We start from the raw sequence: 25,261 nt of genomic DNA, 5'->3' as shown, positions 1-25,261 counted from the left end.
CAGCAAACATGTCCCAGCCCAGGTTATTTGCCAGTGGAGAATCCAGGAATTAATTTGTGTCGCCACTTCACACACATTTCTATCAGGAAGGAATGACATGTCCTCTCTCTCGACAGTAAGAGTTACAGTTTAGACTGCCATGCTTGGTGGCTTGGTGTAAACCAGCTTTGGTGGCTAAAGTTGGTTTACATTCATCTCTCTATATAACAAGACATCGACAAGAATCTGCAACTAGAAAACATTACAAAAAAGACTTTGTGCCATCCTTGATGCTTAAAAGGGACCTCATAAGCTCTCTGGATCAGCACAAGCATGATGCTGTTTCACACAAGAAAATGATGAAGGGAGGAAGGGGAGACAGCACCCCATGCCATGTCAGAGTTGCTAGGCTGTTGCATTGTGAAAATGGCAGAGAAGACAAAGGATGCCCTTGCAATCAGGAGGGATTTGAGTTATTTTTCTACTCTTTTGTGTGATGCATGGTTTTTTTTTTCCTTCATCCCTCAGCTGCCTTATTCATTGTTTCTGAAATCACAGACCAAGCCAATGACAGCATGCTCCAAGCGGTGAGTCCTACCATGACCCACATGACATGCTCCCCTGATCAATAGTGAGGTTTTTACACACCTGTTCAAGTGAATACATATGTCTGCTAGATTCTGAAGCCTCCTCCAAGGTGAGACTCAAGGGCTTATACAGATCTGGTTTACAGTACTGCAGATGTGGAGTTGGTCTGTGCCCTTTAATGCAGTTGTGCAAGATGTAAGATACTATAGCAAATAGCACAGAGGAGGTTTTTTCCCTCTTAGGTTTCAACTCACTTCTTTATTATTTCATTTTCTGAGCAATGAGAGGGTTGTTAATAATCATTCAGGCATCAGAACATGAAATTCAAAATACAAAGTGAAAAGGCATCACATTAAGATGATGTAGATGAAAGAAAGGAGTGAAATATCAATCTTCTCAGTAAGAGCTTCTTTTCAGGTAGGCTTTTAAGGCTGAAAAAATGAATGCACTCAGATTTTTAGGGAAGAACACACTAATCAGTTATGAAGATGAAAGAACAGATGTAGGTTGCAGGGAGGATGTCTAACAAGCCTAGAGTTTTATCATAATAAGGAATGTAATCTGACCCCTCTGTAAACTAGACTCTGAAACTACAGTCTTCTGAGCAAAGTGGTTTGATTCAACTGGTTTGATTCTGATTTTCCTTCTCCTCAGGGGAAGAATTTATAATCATATTTTCCCATTATTAGAGCAGTCTTTGTACCAAAATAAATATTTCATCCAAAACCTGAGAGCGCATGCAAACCTTCCAGAAAAATCTCAGAGCTTTAGGGATATCTGTGTTAGAGGTTCAGAACTCTTAAGAGCTCAGTTCAAACAAATCAAGGTCACATATTCCTGGCACCTCTGCTTCCTTAGATTTCACTCAGGTATATCGGATATTTATAGAAATACTTTTCTGAAGTCAGAAGTATATGTAAGTGGCCAAAATCAAATTTGTGTTGCATTGCCATGAAATCATGTTGTCTCTACTAATGTCATTGTATCATCTGAGTCGTACACATGTCACAGACTGTATAATAATTGCTATAAATAATGTCTGTTGTGGAATAATTCCATTCAAAAATTTCAGATATATTTTTACACTTATTTTTTATTGTATCATCAGAGCACATCTACTATTTTTCAAAACTTTGTTATGGAAGAGATGAAACAAAATTTTCTTCTTTCCATTTTGTGTGAATGTGGAGGGTTTTGTGAAAACACAAGTTCATGAGAAACAGAGTTCAATTTTCTGCTAAATCAGAGGTTGTCCTCCTGAATTAACATCCTAGACACAAAAGCCACAACCAGAACTTCTTTTCTTTCTCTCAGTTTAAAAAAAAAGAAAATATAAAAGCAAATAATTACTCTAATTACAGAAGAAACTGAACAATGCCACTTTTCTAGAGCATTAATAAATTGTCATGTACCTGGCTGAATTTTTAGGAAATAATTTAGACTTGGCGTATACCTGGAAGGAAGATGATTTCTGTTCCTGTGTACCAGCTCATCAAACAACACTCCAAAAATCTCATAGGAGCACTGAATTAGGATCTACATTTTCTATAGAATATCAGTGACCCATTATTAGCTTTTTTTCGTTGTTTTATGATAATAAGACTCTAGCAGTCTTTCCTGGGGACTATTAACTCAGGATTTTCAAGCAAATTATGACCATAACCTTCTCTACAGCATTTTCACCATATACGAAAATATTACTTTCAAGTTACAGATGTACAAAAAGAAGTACAAGGCACACCATCACCACAGAGTCTATGTCTATCTGTAATTCCAGGAGATGAACTAAGCAGGGTTTGTACTGCTCTCTGAATGTCTACAATCTGTTAGAGGCCCTGAGATGCTAACAGCTATAAATCACTGTTGCTATTAACAGCTGGTGAATTCCTTGGGGAGGTGTTCCTGCTGCATAGACATCATGTTAAAATTATGGAAGCTGCAGTTCACTGCTAAAATGGCCACAGCAGTATTTCTGACACCCACTTTTGCAGTACTATAGAGCTTTGCTTTTATTCCTTAATTGTAGGATTGTGAAGGATCTTAAAAAGAAGAATAGTGATAGCTTTAAGACCAATGAAAAAAGCTATATAAACTCAGAATTTTGGGGAACTGACAGGAAACTATGCCCCGCCTCAGCTGTCCACATTCCCAGATAAACCACTATCCTTCACATGTGATGTGTGTTTGACTTCCTTCAGGAAATGAGTTCAATACTTCTCTGTTTCCTGGTGAACATGTGTCCATATTGCAAACATCAGCATTTCAAGAGGCTCCTCTGCCAGCAGTCCTGAGAGAAGCTGGGCTGCTGCAACTTCTCTGGTAGAAACCCAGATGAGTAGAAGTAGCACTGGCATGAGTGTGCTCACAGGAGAACACTGCTTTTTCTGCAGATGAAAAACAGGTTTTCCTTGTGGAAGCTGTCAATTGGACAGGTATTGCCAGGCTAAAATACCCTTCAGTGACAGGAAAGTCCTTTGCAAATACCTTTTGCAAAAGTTAGCTGTCCCATGATCCCTGATATTTCTTGTGCTATTGCTTTATATGTTGATTCTATTTTATTTGCCTATAGTATTTTAGAAGTGACCTGAAAAAATCCATTTGTTGCTTCCTGCATTGCAAAAGAGATACTTGACATCTCAAATTCTTGAAAATGTGTCAACTGTCAATTATGTTGCATGGGCACAGTGAGGCCCTGTGCTGGTCAAGCCTTGTAGGCTTGTAGGTATTTCCACGTATTTGACACCCAGTTACTGATTAAGAGTTAAGTATCATGCTAAACAAGGGCAATATTTCACTAGCGTGGTAAGATAGGGAGATTTCAGGCTTATTCAAAAAGCAAGCCTTGATAGGTATGTTAATTGTGTTAGCTGAAATCCAGGGTAAATTAGCCTTGACATATCATCATGTTAACTCGGATATGCTCCTTCTGGTATCTTTGATAACTTTCTCAGTTAGCTGATCCTGTAGACATGACTGATTTTTATCAGGTAGATACAGTGTATGATCTAATCAAGTCTCACTAATCCCAGGGGTATATTAATGCCAGTCAATGGAGCAAAGGAAAACATTGCCTGTTGAAGCAGAAAACTGTTCTAAAAGGCTGTCAGGTCACAAAGCTGTATCAAGTATGGTCCTTAGTCTGTAGTTTATCTGGGTGTATAACTGAAGATACGGGATACGTGGCTCTATAGTCTAGGAGACTTAGATAGGAGACTCCTAATTTTTAGGCATATTCCAGTGAGGACTCACTTCTCCTGGGTAGCTTATTCTACTGTTCTGATCAGATAAAAACCGCAGCTGAATCCTATGCACAAGCCTCTATTTGAACAGCCTCATCTGCTAAATGGAAGGAGATTTGAAAAGACTAGCAATATCGCAAAGGTACAGTCATCCCTTCTTCCTTCTTACATTCATCTGATTTTCTTTATGGGAGCAAAGACTTATCTAGGTTAATCTTATTTACCATCTTCATGGATAAGTTCGTGCCTGGTGCCAGTGCCCACTGACTGACTGTGCCTTAAGGCCAGGTAAATAGTTAATAGTATCAGAGTTGAATCATAAACTTCCTGGTTTTTGCAGAGCATCCAAACAGAAATGCAGCTTCATTGCCTGCTCCCTAGTGTACCCTCTACATCCCCTATTGCAAAGGCATTAATCTGTTATCACAGAATGTAAATCTTCAGGTAAACCTAGCAACAGTCTGAAAGTATCAAAGCATGCTTTGAATTATTGGTGTCGTGGCTCTTATGCAAAGGCCTTCAAGAGCAGATACTGTACTTTGTCCCTATTTTATTAGTTCATAGAGCCAGAAAGTCAGCAAAGAAGCCAATGTATAAATACCATATGAAGTTAGCAGTTCCTCTGGAAGGTACACTGGGGAATCACAGGTAAAAGAATGGTAGAAGGTCACAGCAGGTGTGAATGCAGGTGATGAGATTCTGTAAAATCCATAAGGCAGGAAGAAGACTTTCTGGGTGTAAATCTTCGGTCTCAGCTCTCTCTGAAATCTAATCCTGTAATACCAGTTCTAAAGAAATAAAACGGTGAGGAGGGGTGAGGGGAAATTTGCCCACTTGTATAAAAACAGTCTCCATGCAGCCTTCTAAATGCTGTTTTTCTCTCCCAGGAAAACTTGCAGAAGCTAGTACACATTGAACACAGTGTGAGAGGGCAGAGTGGCCTCCTCCAGCCAGGAAGGGTGAGTGCTGCTGGCAAACCTACGCCAATAAGGGTATTCTTTCTGGCCAGCAATATCTCCGTGTGGATGGCCATGTTTGAGATGACTACAGATGTTGTTTACTGAGCTATTGTGATACAAGTTGGAGCACTGGTTTGTGTAAAAAACATCACTCTGGCAGTGCACAAAAAGAAGGCCATGCTGAGAAAGATATGCATTGTCTCTGCTTTTACACAGAGCAGCCTTTTGGCTTTTCACTTCAGCAGTCCTCAGACACCCCAAGTGTAGTGCATTTTGATGGAGCTACTGCTTTCCTCCTTATATACTCCTATCAAAAGGCTGCAACTCTAGCAGGAATTACTTTCAGCCTGAAAAGCCTCTTTATATAGCTGGCTAAGAACCTTAAATTAGGGCAATTAATTTTTTTTCAATTTTATATTTTCACCATTGCCCCATGGTACTTTTAATATAAGATGGTGTTTTTAAGCAACACATCAACAGAAACATGAGAGAGCGTACAGCTGTCTTGTTATCCACATCAAATGCAAATTTTTTCTGACTTTCAAACCTGTCCAGTTCCCTCAGCTCCAACCTGCTTCTATGCTTCAAAAGATTTCTTTCCTGAGGTCTGCAACTCTGAATTTCCCTTCAGTCCACCAATATCTTTAACAAAATTCATGAAGCAATTTTCAAAGCATGCATACTCATAGCATAAGAATACTCATCAGCCAAATATTGCAAATATTTTTCTCTCTAACATCCGTATTCTCACTTGCCCTTACCAGGTAATGCTTTAACAAATTCTGCAAAGCCCAGCATACAGATTTTACAGGATTTGTCTTTTTGATTATAAACTATTCTAGAGTGGAGAAGTACACTAGATTCTGTTCTCCATCTGAAAAGGGCACATGAGTGTTAATCCACTGATGTAGTTCAGTTAGTTATGGCAGACTTTTTCAAACATTGCTGCAATGAAGTTCTAGTGTGCTGGTTTAGCTGCTTTTACATACACAGTCCTACCTACATACTAAGTAATGAGATGGACTGAAAAAGTATTGTGCTTGCAAAATTATACAAATTATATATGGAGGTATAGTTAAGATGGTGTAGCATACTAAAACCCAAGGTTTCAGGTTTTCTCAGGTCTGCCTATTTCAGAGGACTTTTAAAGACAAGAATTCTTTTTGAAAGCCCATTACATGTTAATTTTCAACCTGTGACAATCACCTCTGAGCACAGTCCACAGTGCAGAAAGAGTGGGCTGAGGACAAGTGGGATTCCAACCCATTTTGTACTGATGCAAATGCAAGCCATGAAGGGTAGCAGAGCAACCCAGGCAAAGACTAAGCCAGATCATAGAGAGTAAGGCTAGAAACAAGCGTTGAGGCTCTCTATGTCTTCTTGTGCTGATGAATGGTGTTGGCATAGCTCCTTCCCGAGGACAAATACTCTTTTTTTCTCAGAAAGATTCAGAATGAAATCTCAGGTTTACAATCTGCTGTTTTCTCCTTCAGATCTTTGTTAAAGAGGGAACGCTGATGAAAGTCTCTGGCAAAAACAGGCATCCTCGACATTTGTTCTTGGTAAGATTCTTTTAAAATTTTACTGTTTCTCTCATATATTTCAATGCATTTATGCAACCCTGAAGCCTGGGAGATTTTAAGCTGCAAGTCATTTAACCATCAACAGTGATGTAGCGAGTTAGTTCCTGTTGCCAACAGGGCTGGAGTCCTTTCACACATCCCATTGGCCCCGCATACAGAAATATGTGCTCTGCAACCCTCCGGTTGTGCAACAGTTACATACAGCCTTCACCGGGATGTAATTCTGCCAAGAAGTGCAAGTTCTCAAGGGGATGAGGAAGATGAGAACTCCTGAAAACCTTCAGGAATTAAGCTACACACTTGAAAGTCCTAAAACCTTTGAAGACTTAATCAGGAACAAGAGAGAATACCCTACTGCTGAAGTAGCTGAAAATTTCCTTTGGTCACACTTGGGAAGGATCTTTGAAACTGAAGAACTTGCTTTTAGCTCCTGCTGTCCTGATAATTGTGTGCATTGCCTCAGTGTCATTCCTCTAAACACACACCTCCAGCCTAGTATGGATTAGAACGAGTTTTCAGTGACACTTTGCAACATTCTTCTAGGATAATTAAGAAAAATGGACCTTTCATCTCTTGACTGGAATACCCTTTACAAGCGTCCACAACCAGCCTGCAAGTACTTGTAATCCCTATTTGTGCATGAGTGTATGCAGAAGCTTCTTTCCCTCCTCAATCACATATTGCCATCATAATCAAATCAAAACTGATGAAACCCCACTGTTTTGTTGGAGATATGCTATGATCACTTATGCTTTCTATTTTGCATCACACACTCCTTTGAGCAGTTAGAGAATATCTGAGACTCCAGGCTCCTGAGCTCTGTTCTCAACTTTTCAGGCAGCATGTTTTGTAACCACACATATTTCTACGCACTTTTCAATATTGAGGGGATTATGATACTTACCTGTGTCTTAGAACTTTGTTACCTGCTTACCTGTTAATGTTTGAAAAATTCTTCAGAGCTCCCTCCCAGAAAAAAGCCATAAAGAATTGAGAATTACTGCTGCTATTAACATTACAATATTGCTTGCAGAATTGATTTTAAAATAAATTAATTATTTGCCTGGCATATATATTTGCTGTTGCCTTTAAATGCTGACAGCTTTTCACCATGGGATCATTGTAAGGCAGAGAGATGGCTTATTACAGAAGCCATATATTTTGCATTAATCCTTTATATTTCTCCCTCTTACTTGTAACTCCTATTTGTGCATGAGTGTATGCACAAGCTTCTTTCCTGCCTCAATCACATATTGCCATCATAATCAAAGATCAGATGGGATGGGATGAAGTGCTGGTGCTGCACTATTTTGATAGTTTCAGTGGTTTCTCTGAAAATTCAGACTTTCATGTACTGAAAATTATGGATGTCACACAAATCTTCAAATGTGAGATAGCTGCAGTTCTCTTTTACAGAGTCAGCATCAATGGACTGTAACAAGTGCAATAAGTGTCAAATACATACTTCCCAATACTCAAACTTTCACTACGCTAAACTCTTCTTGATCAGGCCTAGCGGCAAGCCTGGCCCTCCTCCTAGCCTTTGTAGTCAAAGCCCGGCCTACACCTATGGTTACCTAAAGCCCATGTAGAATCACGACTTTGTTGCAGTCACAGGAAAAAGGCTATGCCAGAAACTCCAGGAGCTGGCGTTAAGAAACAATGTTCTCAGCAGCAGTAACTCTGAAGTCCACTGATAACCACTTAATAACAGATGAAAATTACATTCCTACTGATCTCTCTTCTGAAGAGCTTGCCTTTGCTAGTCTTCAAAATTACTTTGGAATTGTGGCTAAAGCTGGAGCAAAATTCCAAGACATCACTACCCTTTAATCTTCCAATGTGTTTGCTGCTGTCATCATAACCCATTACTATAGCAAAAACGGAAGTGCTACAAACTTAGCTGTTGTAACTGATACAGAGAATTTTAAAGGAAGATCAAAAATCAAGTTGATAATAAACACTGAGAGGAAAGTAATTTACACATGGGATAAACTTATATAAATTTCAAGTTATCCTAAATGGTTGTATCAGCTTGAAGGTCATAAGTCACAAGAGGCCAAAATTACTGGAACAGAACAAGCACAGAAATTACTTTCTGGCACTCTCTAGTTTAGAAACTATTTCCTGGGGAAAGTTCAGATGTTAACTGCAGAGAGAAAAGTGTCTCTTGACAGCTGGAGACATTACAGTAGCCAATGTCTTGTTAATAGACGCTCTCACTATCCAGAAACAGTGGGTTTTTTGCTTCCTTTCAGTCAGCAAGGCAAATTGTGACCAAATGTGCTGTCATGCAAAGAATGGGGCGAAGCTAGTCATAATGGTCACTTTCAAGAACCAAGAGACATAAACCTGGCTTATTTCCTGATCTAACACGCTGAAGTTGCAATTACTTCAGGCTTTCTGTATTGTATCTTCAGTAGGGGCAGGGAGAGGGTGACTGGATCATTGAAACTACCTGAAACTTATTGGCAAATATCTACCTTCAGGTTCAGTGATTTCTGTGGAAGAAAAATCCATGACAAAACCCCAAGACTAGAATAATTTCCTAAACATTTTCTCCTAAAACTGACATTTATTAAAGGCCTTTATCTTCTAATGACCATATTGTAATCCTTTGAAGCCACTTGCAAAACTCAGGTTTGTCTGTTAACAAAAATACCTTTCAGAACTTCTTTTTAATGCTTCACATGTCAGCAGTGACTCAAAAAGATCACCAGAAGATAACATGTATTCCATCAATTGGCTTTGATGGAATAAGTGTATTTACCTTCACTATCCCAAGGAGATTTTTACATGAATAGCATTTTCTGAAGTTCTTAGTAGCAAAGTTGCTCTGACTAAAGCTAAATCAAGATCAGGAACTGGAGAGAATTTCAGAGCAAGAGTACACACCGAAGGATAACCCTGAGAACTTAATCCCTACACATCCCAGGAGATGAGCCCATCAAACTGAAGTTGTAGCTAGAATAGGCTGTAAAACTTGGTGTGTGCTAGGCTTCTACTTGGCCTGTGCTTTCAAAGTGTGCTTTAGTGGTGTGCTCTGAATATTTATCTACCCCTAAGGAGCACTGTATGTCTCTGCACAGCACATATATGCATGACAGTGTAAAGATAATTTTCAAATGTTTCTGCAGGTGTATGTTGTGTGTATCAAAATGTTACTTGAGCTGGCTGTTTTGTGCAGGCTGATGGTATTGTTGAATCTAGTGTTTCCTGGCAGGATGTTTTGTGAGTTTTGCTGTGTGTCTGTTTCCTGAGTCCAGTCTCTGTTTACAAGGATGTTGTGGCCTCTGTGCAGCACAGTATGGACTGCTGAAACTGGCAGGTCCCCTAACTGCCCCTCACCACAAGACTTTGCAACTCAGAGCCTGTCTCTTATCTCACCCTTCTAAGAATTTCTCTACAAAGACCACTTGTTTTGAAAATGGATTGCAGGAAGCTGCTATCAAATGGGAGACTGTTTAATGCTGTATCTGGCAGGGTTGAAGTATAGGAGGTTTTTGGAGTCACAGCTTGAAAAACACAGCTCCAGCACACATTCAGACTGATCCACTGACACTGAGGGCATGTCTAACTCCGACTTGAATAGAAGAAGGCAGGGTTCATAATTAGATAGCCTTTAAAACATTCAGAAAAACCAAACACACAGTAGAAGATTTTAGAAAGAGAGTATATTACGTATGGATGCCAGCAGTTTAGCAGGGCTTAAATTTGTTTGGATCAATCAACTTGAACACTGTAGGTTAGAAAACTTGCATTGACTGTAACGTTTTTAGGTACTGTCGCAACAGAGAGAATTACAAAAAGAAGGTGGGAGGAAAGGAAAGCAGTGACTGGAAAAAAGGGAACAAAGGATGAGACATATCCTTCTTTCTCTGTGCAGAAAAAGGGTATGTGGTCCAATATCAAACTCTGAGCAGTCTGGGAATCTTCCCACAGGGTTCTAGCAGTCCATCTCCTCTAGCACAAATTTCTGAGAGGCTGCAAGATCAGCTTTTATCATCAGCTAGTCTTCACTGCTTGAGGGAACAGTGAACAGTTGAAGCAGGAGACTGCATGAAACCACTGGTATTAATACTAATTCTGTCCATACCATTCATATGGCCATCACTAAGGTCTTTGCAAAGGAAACAGCAGTGAGTGCAAACCCTTTCTTTCTTCATGAATATGTGTGCTTTGCTTCACAAGCTTTGAAATATTTGTCATGATTTCACCGTGTCAAATTGTAGCTAGTGAGACCTCCAAATCACAGCCTACTGCTAAATAGGGGAGAAAAAAAGGACAGGGAAAAAAAATGGGCAGTTAAGAGCAAAGTAACATTTAGTAAAATCTTGGGATATTAAGTAAGGTCGTCATGCTAATGATGTACACCATAATGTCATCCTTTATCAAGAGTAATAAAAAAATAAGCAGGTTTTTAAAGAGATATATAACTTTTAAAATACATTTTAAAAATTGAGTTTGCTATTCAGGAAGCCTCATAACAGACTATGTCAGGATCCTGAAAATCTCTCTCAGGAGTTCACTTCCTTGGGTTTAGTGGCCAGGTACTGCAGGGACCATTTTAGAGCCAGTGCTCTTTAATGTCTTCGTGAACAACAGGGTGCAGGACTCTAAGGGACAAGAAGTAAGTTTGCCAATCATGCTAAACTGGGAGGAGCAGTCAACTTCCTCGGGGACAGAGGGGCCTTGCAGAGAAACCTGGACGAATTAGAAAGATGAGCAATCGCCAACCATATGAAGTTTAACAAGGACTAGTGTTGGGGAGGGGAAAACCTTTAGTGTAGACTAGGCAATGAGGTGCTGGAGAGCAGCACTGTGAAGAAGGACCTGTGGGTCCTGGTCAGCAAAACTGGAATATGAGTCAGCAGTGCCCTGGCAGCCAAGAGGGCCAGCCATGTCCAGGGCGCATCAGGGTCAGCATCACCAGCTGGGCAAGGGAGGGGATTGTCCTGCTCTGCTCTGCAATGGGGCAGCCTCACCTGGAGCACTGTGAGCAGTTTTGGGCACCACAGCATAAGGAGCTAAAACTGTTAGAGAGCATCCAAAGGAGGAACACACAGATGGGTAAGGATCTGAAGGAGAAGCCATACAAGGAGTGGCTGAGGCCACTTGAATTGTTCAGCCCGGAGAAGAGAAGACTGAGGTCAGACCTGATCATGGTCTGCAGCTCCCTCAGGAGGGGCGGTAGAGGAGCAGCACTAGTCTCTGCTCTCTGACAGGATCCAAGGGAACAGCATGAAGCTGTCAGGAGAGGGCTAGGCTGGATATTAGGAAAGGGTTAGGGTTAGGTAACAGTTCCAGCAGTTCATCAAATTACAGCTTGTTCCGGTATACCCCCCAGAAGAATGGGCAAGCAGGCAAGCCTGCAAGCCATATTGCAAATTATTGATTCTGTCTTTCTTTTCATATAGATGAATGATGTTCTGCTGTATACATATCCCCAGAAGGATGGCAAATACCGACTGAAAAACACTTGGGCTGTATCAGGCATGAAGGTAATACTTCATCTCTATTAAAAGGTTGAATTAAAGTTTTATAGGGTGCTTTGCTGGTGCTTTGCTGGTTTATGTTTCATATGAAGCAATGGGAAAGAGGGGAGAGACCTGTTATCACAGCATTCCCTTGTGTCTTACAGGAGACAGAAGGAAAAACAGTAGAAAACAAACAAAAATTTTATCTCTAAGTCTGTGACTTAATATGACAGCCTTATTCGGACTGCATAAATAATAGAAGACAAAATCAGTTACCCTCCAAACATGAAACAGAAAAGATTTATTATCTCATTTTGTCTCCAGCCAATGCATTCTTTTTCCTTTCAATATATTCACTGGAGCTTAGTCTGCCTGGTTTTAAACTCTTGCTACTCAAAATTGACACATGGATGGTTTTCATGTGCCTTTTAACTGTTTTCATCAAAAGCATTAGTTGTTCAAAAAGCAATTAGGCAGTTTTATGGGGAAAATGTGTATTGGGAACAATTTCATGTAGTGATATGAAACCAGCTTCTTCTTCAATAAATTTATAAATTGTCAACACAATTAAGCTGTCCTCACACTCTTTCCCTAAGTATTCATTGGCACCAGAACCTATGCAACAGGAAATAGTGGGCCAAAGAGATCTATTGGACCTTCATAAATGTTCTATAACTAATATTCCAGGTTGTTTTTATGTGAAAGAGGATTTGAATTGACAAGTCAAGAGTCTGATGATCTAGAAAACACACAAGATGAGAATTACTAATCATTAATTTCAGTGGAATGACATAGGAAGTTTAAGGTGTTGTGAAAAAGTGGCAGGGGTTGATCACCCCAGGGACCTGAGAGTTTAAAACTAACTTAAGGATCCCAGAAATTCCTAGGAATTGCCAAAATATTCTACTGTTTAGTGAAAAGGAGTTGTGGAGCAAGTTCTTACTGAGATACATTTGAAATACTGAGTGAGTAACATAATGGTGCTTGTTAATAAAAATGTATGAAACTATGAACCTATGTTTCTCCTCACTGGCTGTTGCTATTAGCAGGCTACTAATATACTCCATGATAGGGAAAAAATTTTAGCTGAGCTGTAGCTTTTAAATTGGCTTGTTTTTGTTTTTGTTTTTTTTGCTGTTACAGAGCCTTGCTGCAGGCAGGCATTCGCTGAAGTGCTTCACTGTATAATGCCCACACATCAGAAAAAAAGTGATTTCTATTCATTACAAGCATAGACCAAAATGCTCTGACACTTGGCAGACTAAACATCTTCTAAGTTTGTCATATTAAAACTGAACCCTCATAGATACTCCATCCTTATAGGCTGGATTATGGGAGTTTTTTTCCCTTCAGCACACCATCATGTTGAAATAGAGATCATACCTCATTACAACAGCAATACAAAAAACCCTAATGCCCATCTTTTTGCATTGAAATATGAAACAGATGGTAGGGATATAAGAGGTCATATGCATTGAAACTTGTGTGGTGTATTGATTGTAGACAGTTTAACTCATGTCCACATTCATGTTCATGGCATTTGTTTCTAGGTCAGTCGCCCAGTGATAGAGAAAGCCCAAAACATCCTGAAGATTGAATATGATGAGCATTGCCTGACCCTGTCAGCAAGGTACTGTTCCCAAATGTCCATGGCAGAGTGTATTAAAATTAATTCTTCCAAATAACAAGGTCTTCAGTGCTTTTAAGTACTGACTTTCCCACCATCAGTCTGCAACTACAGCATGCAACAGAATGCCTAGAAACACAGCCAACTTCCTAAATTACACAGTGCCAGAAAAAGACAGCGATAGCACTTTCTTACTCAGAATCAGCATTTGGAGCTCTCATCCTTCCCGGAGCACTTATCGTCTGTGGGGAGTGCTCAGCTACCAGTTAAAGCCTTTTGGTCCATTTCCTTTTACAATCATATCTGAGATTTCCATAGACCTCCACACTCTTCACAATCCTCAAAATATAATAATGAATTACCTGCCAATTATAAAAGCAAGATGTGTACAGTCCTTCTGTGTTGCAGAGGGGAAATTCTGTTGCATGTCCCCTTTTCCCAGACCAAATGAAGTTGTCATCCCTATTGAGCAGATTGGGATGCACTGCTTGCATTATTAGGTTGCTTCTTTGCCTTTCATACTCATATCAAGTCCATGCTTAATTAGGATTAATAAAGTATGTGAGGCAACTGTGAGCTGTGTTTGTTTGTAGATAGAACCAGCACCTGAGACTAAGATTATCCTTCTGATAACAGAAGGACAGAGGCTGGGATAGAGCCCCTTCCGTCTCCTTGTGCTGCTCATTCTGTGACCAATCTGCCAAAAGTCACCCAAGAACAATTATTCCTCCTCCTTTTTGAACTGGCTGGCAGAGTTAATGAGATACCAGTGAGCCAGTAGCCAGCACACTCTCCTAACTCCATTGCACAACATCCTTGGCCTGTTACACTCACCAAAAGAAGCACCAAAGACGTGAAGAAAAGTGCAGAAGGCTTCAAGTATCTCTAGACTATATTTTACTGCTCACACTGAGGGGCTGCAAGCTGCACTATAGGCCAGTGGTTAACAACCAAAGTGAAAACCTCAAAGCCTTTATATTTGTACGAGACAAGGTGAGTGAACTGAGTAAATACAATATGAATGCCAAGGACTAAAGGCTGTAGACCAGGGATGACCAAAACTCAGAAGTCAGCATGGCTGTATGAGCAGATAGTACTGTAAAGTCTTAGCATTTCCTCCTGAAAATGGCTCATTCACCTGAAGAGCCATGTTATTGGTTTAGCAGGGAGCTACTAACAGATTTGAGCACAGCATCTTTATGGAGAAGGCTCATATGCTCTTATATGTTTATTTACATTTCAAAAATATTAATCTTGGACACAGGTATAACTCTGTGGTGCTTATATAAAATACCAGAGAAAATATTAGGATAACACAGTCAATATTACCTCCTACAAGGTTAATTTAAAGTGATAGTGATAGCGCTCTGACAAAATCCCATCCTGGTCCAATTTCTTTGTTCTGTGGATGTCCCCTGCTGTCTAGTGAAATGCAATGGCAACTTGACCCCTTCTTTCTGCTTGCTTAATGATGAATATATGAGCTGACATGGATAACCGATAGCTCAGCACAGAAGATGCATCCCAAAAATCCTACAAGGACCAAATGCGGCAACGGTGGATTAAGGGCTGAGCTTCTGAGTGTCAGAGGTTCAGCAAAAACTCTGCTGAGCTTTCATGCAACCAGTCAAATATCTAATTAAGACTATGCAAATTGACATAATTGATTTTACTTATCAGCATATGGGTGTTATTCCCACATTTAGTCACTAAAAATTGCTAATTACTTCCTAGATATTTTTAATTGAGTGGAAAAGAGGCTTAAGGGGCCAATTAGATACAGACTTTTGCTATGTTGTCCTTCTTACCTGTCTTTCCTAAAGTGGCTTTAATTTCCACCACTGTATAGGCCATGATTTCCTTTGTGTTTCTTTTGGATTTTTTAATCATATATTAATTCTCAAGTGAAGAGAAATTCCATTAAAGAATTAGCAAGACAAATGTTTAAATCAGGAAAATCAGGACTTATTTTAGTGTTTTCTAGCCAGTGAACATGATTTGTCTGGAAGGTACAGACATCTTCAGATTTCTTAGAAAGTGTAATTTGACAGGTGGTAACTTTGGTAGTAATAAGGAGTGACTAGGCTAAATAGAGCTCTGAGCAACCTGGTCTAGGGAAGGGTGTCCCCACCCATGGCAGGCCCATGGCATGAGATGATCTTTAAGGTCTCTTCCAACCCAAACCATTCTGGGATTCTGTGACTAGTAGTCTTACTCTTGACAGAGGTGATCTCCTGTAACTTAGCTCCTTCGCTTCCAGAAGAAGCTACCCCATTTGTAGTACATACACTAGCTCAGAGTTTCTGCTCCAGGCTTGTTGAATTTTGCACAGGCTGATGTTTGTCAGACAAAGGCTTGTGCTTATAGTGCAGAGGGATACCAAGTCAAAGATCATCAAGAAAATCTGGAAATCTGATATTTCCTTTCCTCTCTTTTTGTGCTCTTTTTTTTTTTTTTTTTTTTTTTTTTAAGACCATAAACACAAGTTGTTCTCAGATGTCATGTTTGGTGGTCTTCATGAGGACAGTGTGAGGAAATCACAGCTGAACAGCAGCTGGCAATGATACCACTGCTAGTTTTTACAACAAAGGCTAGTGGGTAGCTTTAATGTGAGTGGCTGGTATGATCTGGAAAGGGGAGACCACACTGAGTTGCATTCTCTCCAGTGTCAGGCTAGAAACCGCTAGAGCTGTGCAGAGTTTCAGATGAACAGGAAGTGCACAGTTTGAAATCACAGCAGAAAAAACAGCTAAAACAGGATACCTCACAGCTGTAACACAGCAAATGCATCTGTAAAATAACAGGAACCCACCCTGCTGGTTTTTGCGGATAGCTGGACTAGCAGGCAAATGCGAAGTGCTCGCTGGTTTGCCTTGTCCACAGGGGGCATCTAGGGGCCAGTGTGGAGAATTACTGGCCTCCACGGGTAACTGCAACTCCAGGGAACACCCAGCTTCCTTCAATAATTGCTATCCTGGCTTCTTCTGTTCCAGGAGACAGGAGGCTGTCTGTGAAGAAGCTAAAGGAAAATTAATCATTCATACCTCTACTGTGGGCAATACACTTCTGCATTTCCCTATATTCAATTCACCTAAGCAGCCCACTATAGAGATGGGCATAAACATGCTTGTTTTGAGCAGCCCCTGTATGCCAACACTCTATGCACTAGAGTCCCTAAAAGATAGGCCAGACAAGGACAAAAAGACAGGACAAAAAGAGCCACTTCATATTGTCCTGTGTGATCCAGGATTGAGCAGCTTATAGCAAAGCCAGAGACTACTTTGAAAGAATTTCTGGGTATTTGGTTCCTTCTCAGTCACAGTCCTAAGCATGGAGCTACACTAATCGTCACTCTGAATATGTCCAACAGTCAATTTTGTTCCTGGTCAGAAAATTACAAGTTCAGTGCCGTTGTGGGGAAAAGCAAACATTCATGAAGTGAAACTTTTCTCCTCTGATCAGTTTGTTTCAGTCCCTGCTGTACATGGCATTGACTGCTCTGCTGTATTTCATTCCCCAGCTCTTGCTCAGAAAGGGATGACTGGTACAGCTGCATCACCAAACACATCCCAGATGACTGCAAAGCTCACAAGACTTCGACTTTCCACAGTAGCGTGGAGGTAAAAGGAGGCCAAATCTTTCAATACTTGAAAAGGGAAGGGAGAGAAAGACAGAGACATGAAAGGAGGAGGGTTGAACAATATGGAGTTCCTAGTAGCCATACATTCTATTTTCATTTAAATAAGCATACCAAGCTTGAACAGTGAAACTCATCACAGCTCATGGGCCACCTCTGAAATATTAATCACACTCCATACTCTATGGCCTTTGCTTCTTTCTTCTGGAGGAAGATTGTTTTGTCGTAACAACAAACAAGTAGTTATTTGGTTCTATTAAAAATAGCTACAAACTTCACAGATTAAAAAAAAAAACTACCCATTAATTACACTAATATCATATACACAATAAAGTCACTATCAGTGCAAACCCCACCAGCAATATTGAAATTATACCAGTGCAATTATGCATATTATTATCTCATTATTTTCAGTTATTCTACTCCTAGTTAAAGAGGCAAAACCTGCATCTGATAAAAATTTAAAAAGCTATTTTAGATTACATAGAGCCCCAGTTTTACTAAATACAGAAGAGTGCTGGTGAGGTCACATCTGGAGTGCTGTGTCCAATGCTGGGCTCCTCAGTATGACACGTGGAAACCTTGGGAAGAGTCAAGAAAGGGCAGCAAAGCTGATAAGGGACTGGAGCACCTCAGATAGGAGAAAAGGCTGAGAAAGCTGGGACTGTTCAGCCAGGAGAAGAGAAGGCTCAGGGATCATCTACTGTATGAATACCTGGAGGGCACAAAGAATAAGAAGCTGGGCTGTTCTCAGTGGTGTCCAGTAACAGGACTAGAGGCAGTGGCCACAAACTGAAACACAGGAAATTTCTTTAAACAGCAGCAAACACTTTTTCACCCTGAGGGCGACTGAGCATTGGCACCCAGGGTTGCCTGAGGAGGTTGTGGAGTCTCCATCCTTGGAGATGTTCAGAAGACATCCATACACGGTTCTTGCCAACTGCCACTACATGGCTTTGCCTGAGCAGAGTGGTTGAACCAGGTGACCTTCAGAGTTCCTTTCCAAATTCAACCATTCTATGAATTGTTTTTTTAAGACATCAGAAAGTAAAAAATTAATTCAAAAACAAATCGGACTTGTTTTTCTGGCCTGTATTCGAATCTACTTTCAAATATTTCACAGAAAAATAATTTGAAATGAGTCAGTTTAATCTAAACCAAATCCTTTTTCAACAAATGAAACAATAATTTATTTTGCATCTCTGCCTCTGGTATAAGCTTGAATGCGCGCATTGAGAAACTTGGAGGAATTTGATTTGTCTGTGTTTAGATCCTGTGTGTCGGCAGAAGCCTAATTTCCATACAGGAAACAATCCTTCAAAAGCACAAAATTTGTCCTACTTGTGCAAAATGCTGAGCAGTTGTGAAATCACAATGGGGCATTCATAATACTTTGGTGCTGAACCTGAAGTAGCACACCTTGTTAGCTTGCATTTAGTTCCACACTGATCGTGGCTCCCTGGGCTTGGAGCAAAGGCACCTGAACATCACTGCCATGTGATGCATTTCAAGAACTAGGAACAGTAAATACATTTTCTAAAACTGCTTACACATACTGAGATCAACCAGAAAGCATGGATCAGATTTGGAGTGGGGTAAATTCATCTTTGGCTCTACTGTTTTCTTTATCCTCCCTTCCCTTATCACACAGCTGTCCCAAGGTGTAATGACAACGAGCTCAGGGGCTTTTTCGATTTAAGGTTGTAGAGCTTGTTTTGGATATCATTTCAAAAGCTGCTAACAAAAAGATGTTTTTAAGTCATGTTCCTACCTGCAATTTTCATATGCAATTAGTCAGATACTTTTCTGATGTGGAAGAGTGTCAGGGCCTGACCAAAAATAGGTTTATGTGGATTTTTACCTTTTGTGACTCGCTTTAACAGCAGTGTGTGCTAGTCTTTCAATGCTGAAGCAGCTGTATGCCACTTATAGAAGTGCATTAAGAATGAGAAAATTTGGGGATCTTCGTAGGTGAAGGTAGACTGAAATGAGAGAATAGTAAGTAATGCAACAGGGCTGACTAAGTGGACTTAGGAAGTGTGGATGCTTCTTCATTTATTCTTCTTTGATTTTAAGCTAAGGGAAAGGCTTGGAATACCCTTGGGTGAGAGGCCTCCTGCACTGGTGCCCGTGTCCCATGTCATGATGTGCATGAACTGTGGCTGTGACTTTACCCTCACTTTGAGGCGACATCATTGCCATGCCTGCGGGAAGGTAAGAGCTGTGCCAGCTTCTCAAGGGGGTTTTATTCACACCTCTAGGACCCTGGAGGCCGCTGCTGTAACCTGAAAATTTGTAGCAACATCAAAATGACAATTCGACTTCTAACAGAACCAGTGAGCGCTTTGCTAAATTAGCTAGTTAGGTTTCTACTGTTACTAGAAGGAATAACAAAAGTAACTTTTCCTTAAGGTCAAATTACCTCCTAAAGGCTAGTTGTTAAAGGCTGACAGGATAATTGTTTTTGAGTGCAGCCCTTTTATCTAACACACAGCTAGCTCTAGAGACAATGAAGAAATCTACTAAAAATACAGCCTCTGTTCTCGACCAGAGCAGTAGCACAACTACTCCATGTCCTGTCCCTAGTAACAGCTGGCAAAATGATCTTCCAAGGAAAGTGAAGAAACTCAGCAGCAGAGCATGGTTCAATCGGTGACTTAAAGGGACTGTTTCCTCTGTGCTCCAAAGAACTATTGCCTTTTGCCCTAAAGCTCAGGGGATCTATAAGCTTTCCTGGTTTTATCCCTAGACCTCTGACTAAAGAGATTTGCCTGTATACATAAAACTGCAGTCCTGTTTTAAACCACTGCTGTCTTTTAACCTGATTTTAAAATTTATTTTAATAAAACCAACAGCAATTTTTGATAGGATAAAAAAGCGTTTAACTTAATCTTTTTTCCTAATTCCACTGAGAAAATCAATCTGTACATACACAGGGTTTGGAGGAGCACACAAACTTGTTTAAGAAAACAATGTTACTTACAAAGCTACGAAAACAGAAGTCATATTAAAGAGGTCTTTCTGTGATTCAGTGGTGGGAAGGTGTAAATTCCTGGAGAGAAGGACACAGCAATAGCGTGCAACCAAATACAGTGACCAATTCTGCTTGGCTTGCAACAGTGTAAAGCTACAGCAATCACATTTCAATCAGCAGGCGTTTCCTGACTGCCACAGATTCAGGCGAGAGTCATGTCTGGTCCACTATCCAACTTCCTCTCCCAGCCAGCTCAGGGTATTTGTTTTGTATGTGCATATCTATAAACTTATATTGTATTTATGTGCCTCTCCTCTTGCTGAAACAGATTGTATGTCGAAATTGTTCAAGAAAAAAGTACCCTATGAAGTACCTCAAAGATCAAGTAGCCAAAGTCTGTGATAGCTGCTATGTGGAACTTAAGAAAAGAGGTAAGATTCCTTCATTCTTGACAAAACTGACAAATCTATTTCCTACTTGTATAATGGGGATGATTTAGGACCTGCCTTCTAAATTGTGTTTTGTTAAATAGTACTCCTCATTTCAAGTTTGAGGCATGTGTACTGAGGTTCTGGGAGAGCCAGGCTCTATAGCAGCTAAAACTGCTTAGTGAGCCATAAAATCAAGTTTAGCAAAGTGTTTTTTTCAGACTGGAACAGAGGAAACTTAGGTTAGCTCCACAGAAGAAATTCTTTGCTCAGAGGGTGATGAGGCACTGGCACAGGTTTCCTGGAGAAGCTGCAGCTGCCCTGTCCCTTGGAAGTGTTCCAGGCCTGGTTGGACCGACCTTGGAGCCACCTGGTCTAGTGAAAGGCATCCCTGCCCATGTCAGGGGATGGAACAATGTTGGAGAATTTTGCTCAGAAATGGCTTAAAAGGCAGCTGTGAGGAGCAAATTCTCACAGCCTGTTTCTGTAAACAGCTAAGTTCTCAAGTCTGTCTTCAATAACATGGAGGCCTTGAGAACTTTCATAACAGGGTGAGAAAATAAATCTTGGATTCAATAACAAACCACAGGTATTGAAAACAAAAGGAGGGGTTAGTGTTTGTTCTGTAGCCTATCGTGAGCTCGAGTTTTGCAATATGTATGAGCCTAATTAACACAGTTATAAAAACCTGCATTTTGGATCAATAAAACGGAGTCGATGCTGATCAACAAGGATGGGTCATCTCCCTTCGCTTTCAACAGAACAAGATGAAATTTAAGGTCTCTTCCAACTCAAAACATTCTGGGATTGTATGATTATAAGCCAGTTCTGTGAGACCTCCCTTAGCCTTTGGATAAACCAGAATAATGATAAAAACAGTGTCCTACGAGGAGCAGCTGAGGACTGATTTTGCCTCCTTTGAAGATAAGGAGTCTGGAAGGTGCTCTCGGAAGCTTCCTGAGGAGGAGACATGGAAACAGTGGTGCTGATCTCTTCTCCCTCTGCTCCAGTGACAAGACACATGAGAAAAGTTCAGCACTTCAGCAGGGAAGGCTCTGACTTGATATGAGGAAACCTTTATTTTACCAGAGGGTGGTCAAACATTGGAACAGGCTTTCTAGAGGGGTAGTCTATACCCCCTGCCTGTCAGTGTTTAAGAGACATTTAAACAATGCCCTTAATAACATGTTTTAATATTTGGGCAACCCTTAATTAGTCAAGCAATTGGACTAGATTGTTGTAGGTTCTTCCTAACTGAACTATTTTATTTTGTGACGTAATTATAGGTGATAACTATTCCCTGTCATTTCCAATTAATTATCCATTAAAATAAAACATGTCTTTGTGGTTCTTCACTGTCCTCATCCATGTTGTTGCTTTTACAAAAAGCAAAGTGCAGAGTCACTAAGAGATGCTTTACAAGGCAAGTTTATCTAGCTATAGATGAAAGTATGAATTCAAAGCAGAAGAGCTACTGCCTATCTAGAACTTTGTATTATTATCCTACTGTATAAGTCTCTTCTGATTTAAGTACACATCCAAATAAAAGACAAAAGGGGGTGAGGGGTTACAGATATATGAACAGGAAATAATTTTCTTGCACAACTACTCATGTAGATAGTCTCTAACAGTAAGCTTACTACATTGCCAGGAAAAAAGGCATGGACAGATGAAGCTTTGTTTTTTCCCTTCTGATTAAAGAAATTCATGCTAGCCAAGAAAATACATCAACAGATGCTGTCACAACAGCCAAAAAAAGCATCCCCAAGCCAATGTGTGTCCAGAAACAGTAACTAAGATTTGTGCTAAACTAATGCTATGCTTTACTAAGAGCTTTCAAATAATGTGTTGCCAGAAGTGAAATCATGAAGATATTAACTCGGACACATGGGCCTAATGGAATTTTCAGATACAGAATAACTGTCTCCCATGTACAACTCAAAGATAATGAATGGTTCATACAGAAAGAATGTTGCATTAGTGAATCTATCCTGGAAAGGTGTTACAGAACATAAAGGAGAAAGATGTCAAAACCATTTGCTTAATGCTCATTTTAAACAAGAAGAAAACAAGCTGTGTTTTGAGCTCTGTCAGCTTTCTTGCAGGCCTTTTCAAAAACTTTAGGTTAGTACCATTAACTGAGGGTGCCATGGAACCCATTCATCAGACTTAAAAAGGTTATTTGAAAGAAAGGCTGAAGTAAAAACTGTGTGTAAAGGAGGCATTGCATGTTCCATAGTTATTTATATTAGTGTATCATGTCTCTACCCTAGCCTGATATATACCAACTTATCCATTTCCCCCTTCCCTTTCTGAATTTTCTTAATCTTGCAGAGCGACCACTAAGTGTGAGCTTCCCTCCAGCTTCATCTAGGTGTTCAAGCAGTGCCTTCTCCTCTGTTTTCCACAATATTCATTATTCATCTTTTAAGAAACAGAAGAAAATCCCTTCAGCTCTCATGGAGGTAGGAACCAAGCTGCCTGAGAAAGGCAAAGAACTATAGAAAAGTGTGTGCTCATATTTCAGCTGCTATGTTTTTAAATTATACTGTGTGCAGTGGGCTCAGTACATGCCTTGGTTTACTTTCATCATGCAATTTCTTTTTTTTTTTTGCTTTTCACAGTAGTGTTCACAAAAATACTCTGAGCTCTGGAGATACCACAGAAGTGTCTTGAGCCCACTGAGAGAGTGGGAGAGTATGGTACTTTAATTTGCTCATCAGCCTATAAAGTCTTGAAAAAACTAAAATGCTTTCAGGGCACTACTCAGAACAAGAGGGCAGATCAACAGAGCATGATATACTGGTCATCAGTTACCTTTCTTAATAAGGCCCTTACTTCTGAAATCTTTGATTTCAAGAGAAATAAAATAACACTTACTTAGGAAATAGACTTAATTAGTGAGTAGTCCTTGGCAGCCAATTCAAGAGCATGCATGTTTCACCAGGCACTTCCCCTCCAGTTCAAACAAAACTATTTCAAATCAAATGGGTAAAATCTTGACTTCGCCAATGTAAACAAAATTTCCACTAATTTCAATGGGGACATGATTTCTCCAATTGTGTTAGTATTCTTTCCAGGAACAAGGTGCCAATCATGTTGATGACTGATTCTAGGTAGTTAAACTGTCCACTGAACTTGAGTACAGTAAGGCACTCCCATTTCTGCAGGCATTTATCATTGTATTAAAGAGACTAGGGTGCAAACATTTTGCTGAACTCATTGTGCAGTCGAGACACTGCACAATTTCTTGAGGTTTGTTCATGAAACCATGCCAAAGATACAAGCACGTAATACAAACACACAAATTGAGTACTAAAAGAACTAGCAGGCAGAATTTCAACCCCATGAGGAAAAAAGCATCACCTTTTTATCCACAGGGAAGCAGCACATCTTTATTAACATGAACTATCTCACAATAGCATTACTCCATGTCCTGGAACATTTCTGTGCTGCTGCAAAACACTGCTATTTTAATTCTCAATCATCTCTTGTATCAGTGTTACAAAAGCTGCTTTTGAATCTATGTCCTTTGTTTCCAAATCCAATACTACTATAGTTTACTGCTGTAACAAATGATGCACACTGCATTCTATGTGTGCATGTGTATAGTTCCATCTACTCAAAACCTGGATTTTTGAGAACATTAAGCCTTCAGACTTCAAAATATTTCTATAAGAGGAGCAAGTCTTCTCAGAAATATTATTTCAAAAATGAAACCAAGTCATTACCAAAGCGATTAACATAAATTAATATAAAAACATAACAAGACCCTATATATACCTACGTCTTAAAAGTGTTCAGCTACAAGACTCCACTTCTGGAAGCATGTACTTTTAAAATATGAAAAGCACCCCAAAGCCACCAGATGTGGAAAAAGGGACAAGTTTGGCTTTTCAGAAAACAACTGTAATCTTACTGACCTCAATAATAACTCAACTGCATATTTTCCATTGGAGTAACTGAGAATTAAGTTTACCTATAAATATTCAAACAGTTAAAAAGAACAATAATAGCATGCTTATATTTTTTCTGTATCAATACTTTTAAGGTTTCACTTAGTGGTTGGTATGATGCAAACATGCATAATCAAGAGGGGGAAAAAACTTTACTGTTACAAATCCTGATTTCTCCTTCTGTGCTCCAGGTGGCAGCCTCAGGAGAGGGAGCTACCATAAGTGGTTACCTCAGCAGATGTAAGGGAGGCAAAAGACACTGGAAGAAACGCTGGTTTGTTATCAAAGGCAAAGTCCTCTACACCTACCTAGCAAACGAGGTACTGTGTAATCTGTCTTGAAATAGTTTTCTATCCGAGACTCCTTCTTTGCTTCCTACAGGCAGGAGACCAGTAAATGGGAAAGGTATAAATGGTAGTTCTTCCAACTACCTGCTACTGAGACCTGGTCCTAACAGACTGACTTGGCCACAGTCCTACCTGGACCTGTCACATGCTGCCCTTCATTATTTGATTTCTTATTATTCATACTATTTTAAATTGTCAACCACTGGGAACCTTAACATACATATTTACACCTAAAGACTTCAAGATCCTTCCATATTCTCTGGTGCACTTAGTAACTGTCACATATTTTGTAGAGGGAGAGTACTATGATCCATTTTGGGTGGGGAGGAGGATCTTGTAGTTTGGCAAATATAAATAAGACATGCTTGTCCAACTAGCACCAACAGAGAAAGACAGGAGGCAGAAGTGAGAACAATGCCTTCTGTGTTGGCCTGCAAGCTCTTCCTTACAGTCAAGGAGGCTGGGTA

At 40.0% G+C, this 25,261-nt stretch overlaps 1 protein-coding gene across 2 annotated transcripts in view; it reads left to right on the top strand.

The window, feature by feature from the left end:
* Positions 1-25,261, top strand: part of FGD5 (FYVE, RhoGEF and PH domain containing 5) — a 78,267-nt gene that overhangs the window by 44,703 nt on the left and 8,303 nt on the right. For both annotated transcript variants that reach the window (XR_009275281.1, XM_058813150.1), the window contains exons 10-19: positions 508-566; positions 4,694-4,765; positions 6,259-6,327; positions 11,766-11,849; positions 13,376-13,455; positions 16,973-17,072; positions 19,166-19,303; positions 20,392-20,494; positions 22,826-22,956; positions 24,639-24,767. Coding sequence is in view for 1 of the 2 variants with exons in the window: in XM_058813150.1 (XP_058669133.1) it covers positions 508-566; positions 4,694-4,765; positions 6,259-6,327; positions 11,766-11,849; positions 13,376-13,455; positions 16,973-17,072; positions 19,166-19,303; positions 20,392-20,494; positions 22,826-22,956; positions 24,639-24,767 (965 nt within the window). In the remaining variant the exon portion in view is untranslated. The remainder of the gene's footprint in view (positions 1-507; positions 567-4,693; positions 4,766-6,258; positions 6,328-11,765; positions 11,850-13,375; positions 13,456-16,972; positions 17,073-19,165; positions 19,304-20,391; positions 20,495-22,825; positions 22,957-24,638; positions 24,768-25,261) is intronic.

Source organism: Ammospiza caudacuta, chromosome 12, assembly GCF_027887145.1.
Source record: "Ammospiza caudacuta isolate bAmmCau1 chromosome 12, bAmmCau1.pri, whole genome shotgun sequence".
NCBI classification, from domain to species: Eukaryota; Metazoa; Chordata; class Aves; order Passeriformes; family Passerellidae; genus Ammospiza; species Ammospiza caudacuta.
The sequence above is the reverse complement of the archived record's forward strand: the minus strand, read 5'-3'. Positions and strand labels throughout refer to the sequence as shown.